The sequence below is a fragment of the Xiphophorus hellerii genome, chromosome 3 (genome assembly GCF_003331165.1).
Source record: "Xiphophorus hellerii strain 12219 chromosome 3, Xiphophorus_hellerii-4.1, whole genome shotgun sequence".
In the NCBI taxonomy this organism is placed as follows: Eukaryota; Metazoa; Chordata; class Actinopteri; order Cyprinodontiformes; family Poeciliidae; genus Xiphophorus; species Xiphophorus hellerii.
The window spans coordinates 30,391,445-30,404,744 of NC_045674.1; the positions used below are offsets into that span (position 1 = coordinate 30,391,445).

Consider the following 13,300-nt stretch of genomic DNA (forward strand, 5'->3'; position numbering starts at 1 on the left):
CTGGAAAAGGCAATGTAAACACAACATTTATTTAAAACGTTAATGTTCTGCACTGCTGCACTTTGTCAAATTCCTTCAGTTTGTACTTAAACAAAAATAGCTTTGTACATAAAATTCTGTAACTTTTAATTACAGATTTGTTTTAACCAATATCCAGTCAATGTGCCCGTCTGACCTTTTCTATATAATTTTACAAAAAATGAAGCAGACTAAAATCGATTTTTGAACATTTTTAATCGGTAGTTTTTTTGTTTGTTTTTTTTCCTGCACCTCTAACACCACGCTTGGTTACAGTTTGGCTTTTTCATAATTCATTTAGTTAATTTCTTAAATGTTGTCTGGCTCATTATGTCCTTGCAGAAGATTTGGACAAAACTCTGAATGCTGCTGGTGAAAGGTTGCCACCAAAAGGGGATCCTGACCCAGAACCTTGTAAAATTGAGGTACCTAACGCTACTTGTGTTTAAAAATAAATTAAGACACTTATAGTATGTTCTGATCTACCTGGGTTTATTGTGTGTTTCAGGACCATAAAGGAGCTGCCATGTCTGAATACACTCCAGGCTCAGGATCTGAGTCGACCATGGCGAACCAAAGCGTTTTGTCTCCAGATAACAACAGCTCGCTGATGCTCAGCATCAGCACAATCGCTTCGGCTATCGCCAACGCTTCCATCAGCACCGACCCGTCCCAGCTGGCTGCTATGATCGTGGGTCTGTCCAAGAAAACCAGGGCCAGGAGTGGGCCGGTGTCCGGCGCTGCCCACAAACAGCCGCCCAACACAGATCATCATGTAGGACTAATTTATCTGTTCGCTGTTTGACTGTGTTCCTCTTATAGTTGCTGGTAGAGTTAAAACGTATCATAATGAATTATGATTTTGGTTTATTTATTTTCAAACATGTTTTTTAAAACAATCAGTAGGACAGAGAAAACATGGGCATGCATAACCAAGAACAAAATAATTTGTTTGAAAAGGAATAGGAAGAAGTGGAATAGGAAGAAGTGAACACTTATTTAATTCTACCTTTTATCTCAGTTTAATGAAATGTACCCTAACCTTTACCGACTAAGTAGTTAAAACAATGTTCTAACATTCATGTGCGTGTTCAATATACTGTATAATATATAATATTATTGAGAGAACGATGGTGCCAGTAAACCACTCATCACAAGTAACCTGATTGGTCGTTTCAGCTCTATTTTGGTATTTTGTATTTGTTTCGAGTGTTTGTTGAAAATTAGATGAACTCCTTTTCTTTGTCCTCCATAGACCCCCTCTCAGCCAGATCAGAGCACAGTCAGGGATGTTCTGCAGAGGAGCATCTGTGTTGGAGAGACGAGCGCCTTCGACATGGAAAAATACTTGAAGAAGACCAATGTGTCTGGCGGCAGCGACTTATCTGACGAGCACACGACCTTTAACCTCAGCAGCTGGGCCGATGGTCACAGCAGCCGTCAGAAGAACCCCCTGTCAGGGTGTTCCGGTAAACAGGACGGCGCAACTCTGGAGTGTAACGCAGCAACAAACGGTGGCGGACCTGACAGGAGCTCCGGGCCTCATTCGTTTCTCGGCTCTGCCAGACGGACAGTAGAGTCTGGACAGAATTCAGAACCGTTTTGTAAGAATGACAAAAGCTTACCCAGAGCCTCCCAAAGCTGGAGGAAGTCCCAGTCAGGCTTGCCTCTCAAAGTTTCGTCCCCCCCGACCCAGAGCTTGAGAAGTGTAGGTCAGGACACGCAGGACGGGCCCAGAGGTTCTGCAGAGATCATACCAAGAAATTTAACCAGAACTCTACCTCGAAGCTCAGAGAAGCAGGCAGAGGTCCCAGGAGAGAGAGCTCAGCCTTCACAAGGTGAGTAGTACCCAGAGGTTTACCTTTACTGATGCAGTCAAGGATGCAGAAAATCTACTTCTTTCACTTTTGATACAGATATCTGAGGATTAGTAAAAAAAAATAAATGCTGAATTGATTTAAAACGTTTCTTTTGTGTAAACACAGACATACATGTACTGAATTACAAATTTATTTGATAACTTTGCACCAGTACAGCACACCTAAATACACCGGTTGCTTCACTAGCTTGGTCAAACATGTAGAAACAAGTTTAATTTGTTCAGTCACTGCAGTTAGGAGTAAAACAACCAACATAAAATAAAATATAAAGAAACTGAAACTGACAAAAACAATAGGTTGACTATCTTGGTCAAACATGTAAAAATAAACTGAAACAAACATTCTTTCAAATGGTGTCTTTCAAAAAATGCAATTATGAATTCTGAATATTATGTAAAATAAAGTATGATGTTTCTGAGAGCACAAAACAGAATTAGATTGAATAGATCTGCCCTTATGGATCAGACACATCGTCGCAGATACCTGATCTAGAATTTTTTTCAGTGTTGGTACCAATACAGATATAAATATCAAATCGCTGCATCTCTAGATGTGATGTCATGACTGTTTATTCTGAGATTCAGTCTTTGGTTCAAAGGCATGCAGGGACATTTCCCTGAGCCAAGTGTGGAGGAGACTCAGAACTTCAGGCCTTCCACTTCCCCTCTGACCCACTCTTCTCCCAGTCAGACCTCCATTCCCACTGCTGATACCTGGTATTGTATCCAACATCTATCAATCAGAAGGATTAAATATTGCTTCTCTTTGCTTTTTCACTGGTCCAAATTTGAAAATGAAAAATATGGTCCGTCTTACCAGCTTGCATTCTCCCTCCTCATCCAGTGGCAGGCTGGCAGACAGATGTCCAGGTCCTGACCTCTCACCTGAGTCGGTCTGTTCCAGCCCCAGTCTCAGCAGGCTCACGTACATCTCGGTAAACGACAGAACTGCTCTGCCCTCACCTGAGCGGCCAAAGGTACAGCTGCACTGAGATTTTTATACTGAAACTTTGGGAAGTTTTCTACAGTTTTTTTTTTTTTTTTTTAGATGTACTTTCAAGAAGCTCTTGTCCATATTTTATTTTTGTAGGGCTGCAAATGCATTTAAAATGTAAATATTTTAAAGAAGCTGCCTTTATTGCCTCAAATGATTGGTATTATGTCTACAACGGATTATTTTGTTAATTAATTAATTGCACGAAAAAATTGACACATTCTGTAGATTTTTAATTGAATCACTTCAGCCTTTTTTAAATTCAATATCAATATTAGAAATACATTAAATGATGTAAAAGAAATATTTCAGTTTGTTTTGAAGAAAGTCATCTAAAATGCAATATGGTAGCTTTTTTTTTTATTTATTAATTTTTTTTTAGTGTTTGCTTGTTTTAAAGGATGAACCTGCAGCTAAAAATGTACTTAAACATGTGAAAACTCAAGCCTTTCTGCTGGACTAATCAGTACAATGTGGAGCTGAACTGTTAATTATTTTTGGACTAATAAATGAATAGCAGAAGGTGCTTAATGTAGTTTTTTTTTACAGTTTAGCGCTAATCTGTTTTTTTTTGTTTTTTTTTATGTAACCAGTTAATAATTTAAGAGCAAAAGCTGCTTGAGTTTTTATTTCTTTACAAAATTTGAGTCAGATGAAGCTAAAACTAATCCACTCTATTCTTGGTAGAATATTCACACACAAGTTTTGTTTTTATTTTTTTAATCTAAAATGCAAAATGTATATACGTATGTTGCGCATAGTTTTGGCTCTGTTAGACTTTCAACAAATGGCCTTTTTCTGAGTCCATATACTTCATTAATGATTAATCGATTATTGAAATAATCGTCTTATGTAATAATTGATTCATCACAGTTAATCGTTGCAGCCCTAATTGGTGTTTTTGTTAGTTCTTGAGTGGTATCCTGGTGAAACTTGTTGTTTCATTGCAGAGGGAATCCTCCATGGGACTGAGCACCACCATCATCAGGTTCAGTCCTACCCCACCCGTGGAACCAGATCTACAGCCTAACCCAGCCAGAAGTCTTGATAACATGCAGCAGTCTAAAAGCCTGGACCCCCTACCGCCACCGCAGGGCAAAAGCCCCGAGGTCCAATGCAGCGGCGCCGCTCTTAGCTGCACCCGCAGCCAGAGTGAATGTAGCTACCCTCCTGCTCCTGGGGACGTCGTACCTGGATTCACAGGCCACAGGATCCTGCCGGACTCCAGCAATAGGAAGTTGACTAAAGTGGACTCGGGCTACAGCAGCAACCTAAACATCCAGCATACCATCAGCTCTGCAGCTCCTCCAGGACCCCAGCAGTGGGGAACCGCCCCCTCTGCGTCGTCATCGCTGTACTCAAGCGGGCTCTGCATGGCGCCCCCTCCTTACACAGCAGAGGCCCTTCATTATGTCCACATCCCAGGTTTTAAGCCTCGGTGTCCAAGCATGGTGGATCTTCCCCACAAAGGAGATGTCCAGTCTATCCTCACCAGACGCTCCCTTGTCAGCTCGCCGCTACCTCTGCAGTTCCTGGGAGCTGATGCCCAGCTGCATTCTGGGGCTTTTCATATGGGAAACTGTCTTTATAACATGTCCTCTACAGGCACGTCTTCTGGTTTTTACTGCCTAACGTTTGTCGGTTACAAATTTTACTGGATGATAAATCATCCCAGAAGTTATTGTGGTGATTGATAGTATTATTGCTTTGACACCATTTGAAGTAATGCAATGGTAATGGTATAATAATGCAAGAACATATTCTCAAAGATTAATAACATTTTAATTCTAAAGAACATTTAATATTGGAACTGGAAGACATTTCAAATGTCTAAAATAAATAAACAAAGCTGAAACTACAAATAAAATGTATTTATAAATTTTAATTCATAGTTTAATTTATTATGTGATTAATTGACTTATGCATTTGCCTAATATATAATATAACGTGCTATTTAGCCAACAAAAATATTTTAGATCTGCAATAACCTATATACAGGCTGCAATAGAACAGATTTAACTTTTTTCTTTTATCTCTGACCAACATAACCTTAAAACACAGGTTATGTTTTCAAATCAAGAAGCAACATAACCATGTTGGTCAACATGGTTAGTAGTTGGTATATTTCCAAATATACCAACTACTTTGTGTTTAGATGTATTTCTCAGTAAACTAACTGAGCCATTCTTCCTACTTCAGGTTCTCTGGTGATTCCAGGACCTGCTGGACCTCATCCCCTCACTTTACCCCATCAGAGTCATCATGAAATGGGAATAATGGGGAAACCCTACAGCCATTATGGTGGAGATTCTATGGTGACCGGCGGTCATGAAGAACTGAGAGGTACCAGTTGTAGGCATAACGGGAGTTTTCTACGTTCTGCAGTTTTTTTGAAATCTGCTGTTAAGATGAGGGAGGTGTTACAAAACTTAATAATGACATTTAAATCTTTTAGACATTGCAGAAAGCTGCCAGCATCAATTTATGCTTCTCCTTCTGTCATCCTCAGGCCAAGTTGTGGTACCAGAGGAGCTTCGCTTCCCTCACGCCTGCTGTGTCGGCATCGCCTCTCAAACCTCCCTCAGCCTCTTCAACCCGTCTGAGAGATGGCAGCAGGTCTCCATCACTGTCACCAGCCTGGCCATTGATGGAGAGAAGGTTTGTTTATGGTTGTGTGTCAAAGAACATCCCGGTAAAGCCAGAGGATCACATGCATTGTGTAAAAAATATGCATTAAATTATTCAACTTTTATGCCAGTTTAGTTACAGTGAGGTGAGTCGGATTTCTTTTTAAACAGGGAATTTTACATAAACGCACAATAAATATAATGTGATTAAAAGTGAGAAGGTTCTCAATACTTTAAAATATTAAAATCCATAAAATGAATACATTAAAAACACACCATCTTTAATACAGTACCCTCATATATGTTTTTTTTTTTTTTTTATCTCTGCAAGATTAAATCCGATAATAAATTGCTATGTTATTTCTTTTGAGATCACCTAAGCTATTTTTATTAGTTACATATTGGAAACACTGCATTTTTTTTCTTTATATTTTTGTTTGATGTTTACATAAATTTACTTGTCAAAATTGCATTTAAGTGGCATCACTTGGGTCCTTTAACAGTTTGCAGGTATTTTAGACCATTTGTCCTTGTCTAATTAAAGATCCTTGCTGTAGTTTTGATGTTTCAATATTTTCACATATTCTTTCTTTATGACGTCGTCTGTTTAGTGAAGTGCACCTCATGTCCCTACAGCATGATGCTGCCGCTCTTGTACTTCTAAATGGTGTTTTTCTAAGGGTAGCAGATCACCTCTTTTTCTTTTTTTTTCCTCTCCAAATGTATCAGTTGTCATTTTATAGTTTCATTCAACCACAAGACAAATCTCCCAAAATTCTACATGTATAAAGCTTTTTAAATTTAAAAAAAAATTTTAATTCTGTTTTTGAGAGTAATGACTTCCTCTTTGCTGAATGGCCTTTCTTTTCATTTTGACTTGACCACCCCTACTTGAATTAACTCCAATATTGAGTTAATTCAATATTGGACTTATTAAACTCCAATATTGGAGTTTTTAAGGTTAAGGAATGCTTAAGTGACCTCGTCACTTAAGCATTCCCCTCACTCTTTAAAGGTAAACTGATCTTGGTTCAAAAAACATCTGATAAATTATCTTGCACATTTAGCATCCTTGCTGCCCTAAGACAAGGACAGCAAGGAAGTTGTTGAAGTTTCAACTTCAACAACTTCACATGTTGAAGTTGAAACTCAACTTCAACTTGCAGGTGGACAGCTTGCCTTACCAGTGGCTGATGGTGAAAAACAAGACCATTATCGGTCCCAAGAGTACAGAGGAGCAGAAAGTGCTGCTTGTCCCTCCGCAGCCTGGAGTCTACCAGTGCATCCTCAGTGTTTGCTCCTGGCCCGCCTCAGCTGAGACGGAGCTGGCTGCCAGAGCCAACATCTTCGCCAAACGGGTGGTGCTTATTGCAGTGGCAGAAAACCCAGCTTTAGCGGTGAGTGACTCTAACGTGAAACCAAGCATGAAGTCATGGAACAGACATGGAGACATGCAGGTAATGTGTGATTGTTGTTTTCATGAAATATTCCTTTGTGGGTTAATAGATTGAAGTTGGTGAATCTGGCTGTTTGGATTTTGGAGATTTGCCAGAAGGGAGCGCTAAATCTCTACCTCTCAGACTGCTGAACAGAACCCACGCTACTGTACCCGTCCGCCTGGTGATCAGCGCCGTGAGTTCTGATAAACCCGTACTGATCCATTAGCCCAGTCATCTCTAGTTGCAAACAAAGGGTGACACTTTTTTTTGTTTTCTATAGCTCAGCTTGAACACTTTCCTTTTGTAGAACAGTAAACTAAGCAAAAAAAAAACAAAAAACCCAAAGGATCGACACAAACAAACCTAACAGTTTAAAGATGTCAAATCGGAGGAAAAAGGAAATAAAATGTTTTGTAGTTTTGTTTTTTTTGGTTCAAGCTTATGAACACTAATGTACAATATTAATGTAAGGTGGTTAAATACAAAGCCACCCCTATATTCACATTTTTTCTAGTTTGTGTCTACCCATTTCCGAAGGCCTGAACACTTCTTGGTTTCCTTATCCTTTGTGTACTTTTCCTCTCAGAATGCCACAGCATGGCGATGCTTCACCTTCTCCAAAGACCCCGTTGGTATGACGCCTGAGGCGACACAGCAGGCTGCGCACATGGCCCCGTTGGCCTCTCCCTCGGTCATGAATCATGTGATGCACGCCAGCTATGGAGAGGTTAGTTCTGCCTAAATCTTCTGTTAATAAAATGATGTCAGAAAGTATGAATTGTTTTGTTTATCATGCCATGCAGGAGGTGTAGTAATATAGGATTCATTAGTAAATGTGTTTGTTTTTACCATGCGTCTATAAAGCACCTTAACACGACACATTTCTCCCAGAACCCAGAAAGCTTCATGGTCTGGGTCCATTTCAAGGCTCCTCAGAAGTTCAGAACTTCTTCAGGTACAGATATGTACTGTTAACTTACTGTTTGGGAAGTCATCCAGCATATTATTTTTAAAAAGTCTGGTACTACATTTGTACTGCTAAATCACTAGACTCTACTGGTGTGTGTTTGGTTTTTAAGAAGACCTTGGTCCAGCTGATGAGTACAGCGCTCGTGTGGACATTGAAATGGACTCTCCAGGTCCCAGTCGCATCATTAGGAGTATCCCCCTGAAGGCCAGGTCTGGAACTGCAAGAGTCCATGCTCCTAAAGATCTTCAGGTACCACAGCTGTCATGTGGTTGTTCTTTTGTCATTCTTTTATAGCTACCCTTTACATTAAAATATAAAGGGTAGATATCCAACCTTTTTCTTGAAGTGTCTTTACAAAACACTTAAAGAAGAATGTGTCCAGACTTGTCTTAATTTTTTTCTTTCATTTGAATTTATTTGACTTGAAGTTGGAGATAATACAGACTTTGTTGTAGATTCAACATTTCTGTAAAAATGTGAATTTAGTGGCAACATATCTTTGTTTTTTTTCCTAGACTGTGAGCCTTTTTGCGCCTGTGGGCAAATGTAGTGAACAGACTCTGCCATTAAAGAATGCAGGAAACATCGATGTTCGGCTGAAACTCAAGGTAATTCTGACCTTTGCTTTTATGATTAGATTCAGGGTTTACGGTAGCTGCTGACATTTGGGCCTCAGAACTCTGCTTTAGCAGTCGAGAAGCATGTTTTCAAATGTTAATTTGTTCTTGCACTCTTCTATTTATTTGCAGTTGACTTTCATTTGTTTTTTTGTTTTTTTTTCTCTCTAGATCAGTGACAACAGCGATAGCTTTTTGGTGACGCCTGATGAACTGTCCCTGAGAGTGGCAGAAGAACAAGGTGTTGTTTTATCATTTAAAGCACGAAGCAGCAGGAAGCGTAAAGAAAGGTATACATGACATTTCTTATTTCACTCCTCAGACATTAAAGGAGATCTTTAGTCCTTTTTGGTTAAAAGGTTATAAAAAAAATCTGCTCACACATTTAATACTGTGGAAAGTTAAAAATGCCAAATTACAAAAAAATAAATAGCTTGTGAAGTAATTAGTTAAATCTCATTCATTTATAAAAACTAGAAATAATTTCTTAAATATAAAATTATATGTGCCTCAATAAAGTGTATTGATTTCATCTAAAAAATAAAAAACTAGAGATAATTTTTTGCTTTAAGTTATTTTATACTCCTGTGCTGAAGCATATCATGAATTAAATTAAACAATCAATTTCACCCATCAGACTCAGTAGACGGGATTTAGGGCAGTTTCTATAGCGATCCCGATGTCTGATTGGCTGCTTCAAACAGCAAGTCAAGAGAACTTCTTCCACTTTTGCTATGACTATGAGGTCAATATTTCCACTGGAAAGTGTGGAAATGACTTCAGTAAGTTGTAATTTATTAAAGCAACCTCTGGGCGAACAGCTCCAGCCCCTATCTCTATTTTGGTGTGAAATGGCTCAAGAGGGAGTGTGAGCTGGTGTTAGCTAGTGGGCGGGGCCTGCCTGTCTGGAATCTGTAGCAGCTTCCCGTAGGTAGGACCAGTGCGCTCTCTCCTGACTGTGAAAATTTTGACCACTGCAAACTTGGTAGAAGTTCTTTTGACTTCCTGTTTGAAGCAGCCAATCAGACATCGGGGTCTCTACAGAAGCTGCCCTAATCCCGCCCACTGAGTGTGATGGGTGAAGTTGATTTATTCATAGTGTGTTTCAGCGGAGGAACATGTAGTAATTTATTAAAGCGTTAAATAGGTATATCAAGTTTTTAAAATGAAATCAATACATTTAATTGAGACACATAAAATTCTGTATTTAATTATGTCTATTTATTTCCAGTTTTAAAATATTGATGCATTCACATATTTCATAAGCTAATTATTGTAATTTGGCACTTTTCACTCTCCGTAGAACGCATCCTTAGAAAAAAAAATATTAATTTGTATGTCTCTTAAATTTTAATCTGACAAAACTGAAAAGTGTAGTGAGGAAATTCAAGAACTTAAATCTTTGTATCTTATTTATTTTTAAGATTGAATATTAATAATGAAAATGTCTGCTAAGAAGCAGATGTATTTTCTAGAGCTTTGATCATTAATTACTGTGCATTGTGAATTTGTCACCCAGGCAGCATGCTATCAATACTGAACCTACTCACTTAAGTTCATGTTGTTCCGCAGCCTTCTCACAGTATTGGTGCTGCCGTCGGGCCCTCAGTACGAGGTGACGCTGAGAGGAGAAGTAGTCCCTTCTGACTCCGGGAACCCAGCGGCTCCCTCTGCTCCTGTCTGTGGCCCCTCGCTGACCAGTGACATCCCACCTATCCTCTCCAATAAGCAGTTTGTGGCCTGGGGAGGGGTCACCCTGGGGCGAGCTGTGTAGGCAACTTTTGAGTTTTTCATTAGTTTGAGTGCCGCTTGATTACAGACCCATCACTTTCTAGGTATCAGTTATTCATTGGAAAGGAGTCAATTTAAAAAAAAACAAAAAAAAAAACAACCTTAAAGCTCAGTGTTCCATCTTATTCTATTAAGGCTTGTGTAATGTTATTCATGAGAGGGGACACTGTGGGGGTCTACAGGGAGCGCTGTTCCTCAGAAGCTATTTCAACGTGATGCACAGTTTATTTGTGCTCTGTGAGGAGAGATAAAGAGCAGCACAACAGAATAGAAACGAGAAATCTGTGTATTAAAGTCAATCATATTTGACTGTAATTGAGCTATTGCACATCAATAATAATTGGGAGAAAACAAAGTCAGAGGAGGTTTGACCTGAAATGTTTAAACTCTTTATAACGGTTATTCTTTTTAGCCAACAGAAGCTGGTTCTAAGAAACGACTCAGCCAGCACCACACAGCAGCTGCGTTTGCTTATCCGTGGTCAGGACCAAGACTGTTTTCAGGTACGGCACTTTAAATGGTGAAGATGTTTTTCCATTGTTTCTGTTGATTGTTGAGCTTTCCAGCACTATGTGCAAGCTGTTAACTGAGACTTCACGTTGTCGCAGTCTTAGTCTTCACAGATGTGTCTCAGTAAATAACTGTAGTTTAGTTCAGTGATTTAATCCCTTACTGCTGAAATTAATACCCAATTGTATAAAATGTATTGTGTTTTTACTGTCAATCAGATATTTGAACATTTCACCCACTACATTTTTTATGTAAATTTAGGTATGACGCCTATTAGATCCACCAAGCACTTAAGGAATAAAACAGACTGTATGTTGCTCAGACAAATCTTTGAAATTGAGTCAACATATGTTTTTGAACAACCATGGCTTTGCCATAAAGTGTCAAAAATTCAATTTCAACATATATTTTTATGTTCATCCTACAGTATTTCCAATACAGTTAAATATTTTTAAAAATCCATTTACTAGGGATAAAAGGTGTCCTATAAGCTTTTATCCCGTTTCTGTATTATCATGATGTATGTACTTGTGAAAATAATAAAAAGCTTAAAGTAAGCTTTTGATTAAAAGTTTCATGTTCAGAATACTTGCACAAAATGTACTTCTACAATTATATGTGAATTTCCTATATTGCTTATTAATGTTAGCATTACTCATTTGACCTTTGACCACTAGATATGTGCTATCAAAGCGCTATCAACCAACATTTGTAGCATTCATACATTCGCTTGGCTATATTCTCAGCAAAATGTGATCTGAAGCTAATTAGCTTCACATGTCCATATGGAGTTAAAGATCCTGGCTTCCAACAAATGAAAACACAAAATTGAGTATTTGAAAGTAAGAATATTGCACTGTAATAATAATAGTGAAGAAAACTTTGTGCTAAAAGTTGTTTACCGTAAATTAACAACGACTTCCTTGTTTCCAGCTCCAGAGCTTGTTCAGCCCTGAGGAGTGTCTGACCCACCATGGAGAGCTGTCCATTCGGCCCAGGGAGGATGTATCCGTCCACCTGCTCTTTGCTCCCACCAGGGTGGCCTGCATGCTGGCCAAGCTGGAAATTAAACAGTCTGGAGTCCGCTCATCACAACCAGGAGTCAAATTCATTGTAAGAATGCAACCTTTATTGCTTTGTCATGCTCTCTACCTTCCGTTTCAGAAGTTATTAACCACACAACTCTACTTTTACATGGTTTTTTCCCCATAATGCATTCTCTGTGCAGGACTTGAGCTGTTTTGCATTCTGGGTAATCTATTCACACAGGACAGTAAATGTATTTATGGGCTGTACATCTTCAGTCATCCCTTGTTATGAGATCTGTTCTATTTGCATTCTACTGTATGTAAATACAGAATGTTAGGCCACCGAACAATCTAGTAATCTATCTGTACTAGAGATTTAACCCAGTGGCATCCATACGTGGAAACACGTGAAAGATCTGAGCCAGATTGGTAAAAGAATAACAGTCACTCACTTTCTTTGTTCTTTCTGTCCAACCTCAGTCAACTTTCTTGGCTATTTAAAGATGGCATTTGAATTAGTTTGAATCATTTTACACTTCTGTATCATCTTTTTATCTTTTATAATAATGAAGGGCTTTTAATGCGGTTCCCCTGCGAGGCAATATGCTTGTTTAATCTCACTGACTAACTTCATTTTGTTGTTGGTCAAATCGACATCGTTTTTCCTGAGTTCTTGAGAAACGAGAATCAGACACATGTGACTTTGCTTCATATGTTTAAAAGAAAACGTGTAAAAGGATAACTGTCCGGATTGGTTTGGTGTTTTAAAGCTCTGCTCAGAGCCGCCTGCTTGCAAGTGCATCTTTGCACGTTTGAATAGCACCACCTTTCTTTGTTGTTGTCCCATTCTTAGATTCCGCTGTCGGGCTACGGCGGCACCAGCAATATCATCCTGGAGGACCAGAGGAAGCACGGCGACGGCTACGTGGCGATGCTGCCCGACGTCGCTGTTGGCTGTGTCAGCAAAGTGTGTCTGTGTGTGAGGAACACCGGCTCCAGAGCTGCCTTTGTTAAAGCTGTGGCCTTCTCTGACATCCAGAGCCGGTCGCTTATGCATTCCTCCGTCATGAGCCTGGCCCCGTCACAGTTCGTCCTGAAGGAACGGACGCAAGAGGTGATGAGCTGCTCTTTCAACTTTTCTTTTTAATTTATTGTTTTCTACCCTGGAGATGGTATCATCAGCAGCAGACAAAGACAATACTTCTAATTATAACAGCATCTTCTCTTGACCTTGTCACTCTTCTGTGTGTGTCCAGGTGATCACTGTTCTAATGAAGTCCAGCCACAGAGAGACGGGTCTGTGTGAGTCAGCCAGTAGCCCCTTGGCCACAGTCTGCCTCTTTTGTGGAGATGAGGTCTCCAGGCAGCAGTACAGGAGGTGAGACGCTGCAGCGTTTAGCCTCGGCTGCTGCTTAATGGAACTGTGT

The 13,300-nt window shown here is 39.5% G+C and overlaps 1 protein-coding gene across 4 annotated transcripts in view; it reads left to right on the forward strand.

Annotated features, from left to right (window-relative positions):
- The window catches only part of cep192 (centrosomal protein 192), a 38,161-nt gene that overhangs the window by 12,339 nt on the left and 12,522 nt on the right, over positions 1-13,300 (forward strand). For 3 of the 4 annotated variants that reach the window (XM_032558854.1, XM_032558858.1, XM_032558855.1), the window contains exons 19-38: positions 361-443; positions 527-793; positions 1,274-1,856; positions 2,497-2,614; positions 2,742-2,874; positions 3,842-4,496; positions 5,091-5,234; positions 5,401-5,549; positions 6,685-6,915; positions 7,025-7,150; positions 7,544-7,684; positions 7,849-7,912; positions 8,037-8,176; positions 8,443-8,535; positions 8,716-8,834; positions 10,117-10,314; positions 10,748-10,838; positions 11,779-11,958; positions 12,727-12,987; positions 13,130-13,251. In XM_032558854.1, coding sequence (XP_032414745.1) covers positions 361-443; positions 527-793; positions 1,274-1,856; positions 2,497-2,614; positions 2,742-2,874; positions 3,842-4,496; positions 5,091-5,234; positions 5,401-5,549; positions 6,685-6,915; positions 7,025-7,150; positions 7,544-7,684; positions 7,849-7,912; positions 8,037-8,176; positions 8,443-8,535; positions 8,716-8,834; positions 10,117-10,314; positions 10,748-10,838; positions 11,779-11,958; positions 12,727-12,987; positions 13,130-13,251 — 3,898 coding nt within the window. The remainder of the gene's footprint in view (positions 1-360; positions 444-526; positions 794-1,273; positions 1,857-2,496; positions 2,615-2,741; positions 2,875-3,841; positions 4,497-5,090; positions 5,235-5,400; positions 5,550-6,684; positions 6,916-7,024; positions 7,151-7,543; positions 7,685-7,848; positions 7,913-8,036; positions 8,177-8,442; positions 8,536-8,715; positions 8,835-10,116; positions 10,315-10,747; positions 10,839-11,778; positions 11,959-12,726; positions 12,988-13,129; positions 13,252-13,300) is intronic. The other variant, XM_032558857.1, reaches the window with a different exon arrangement.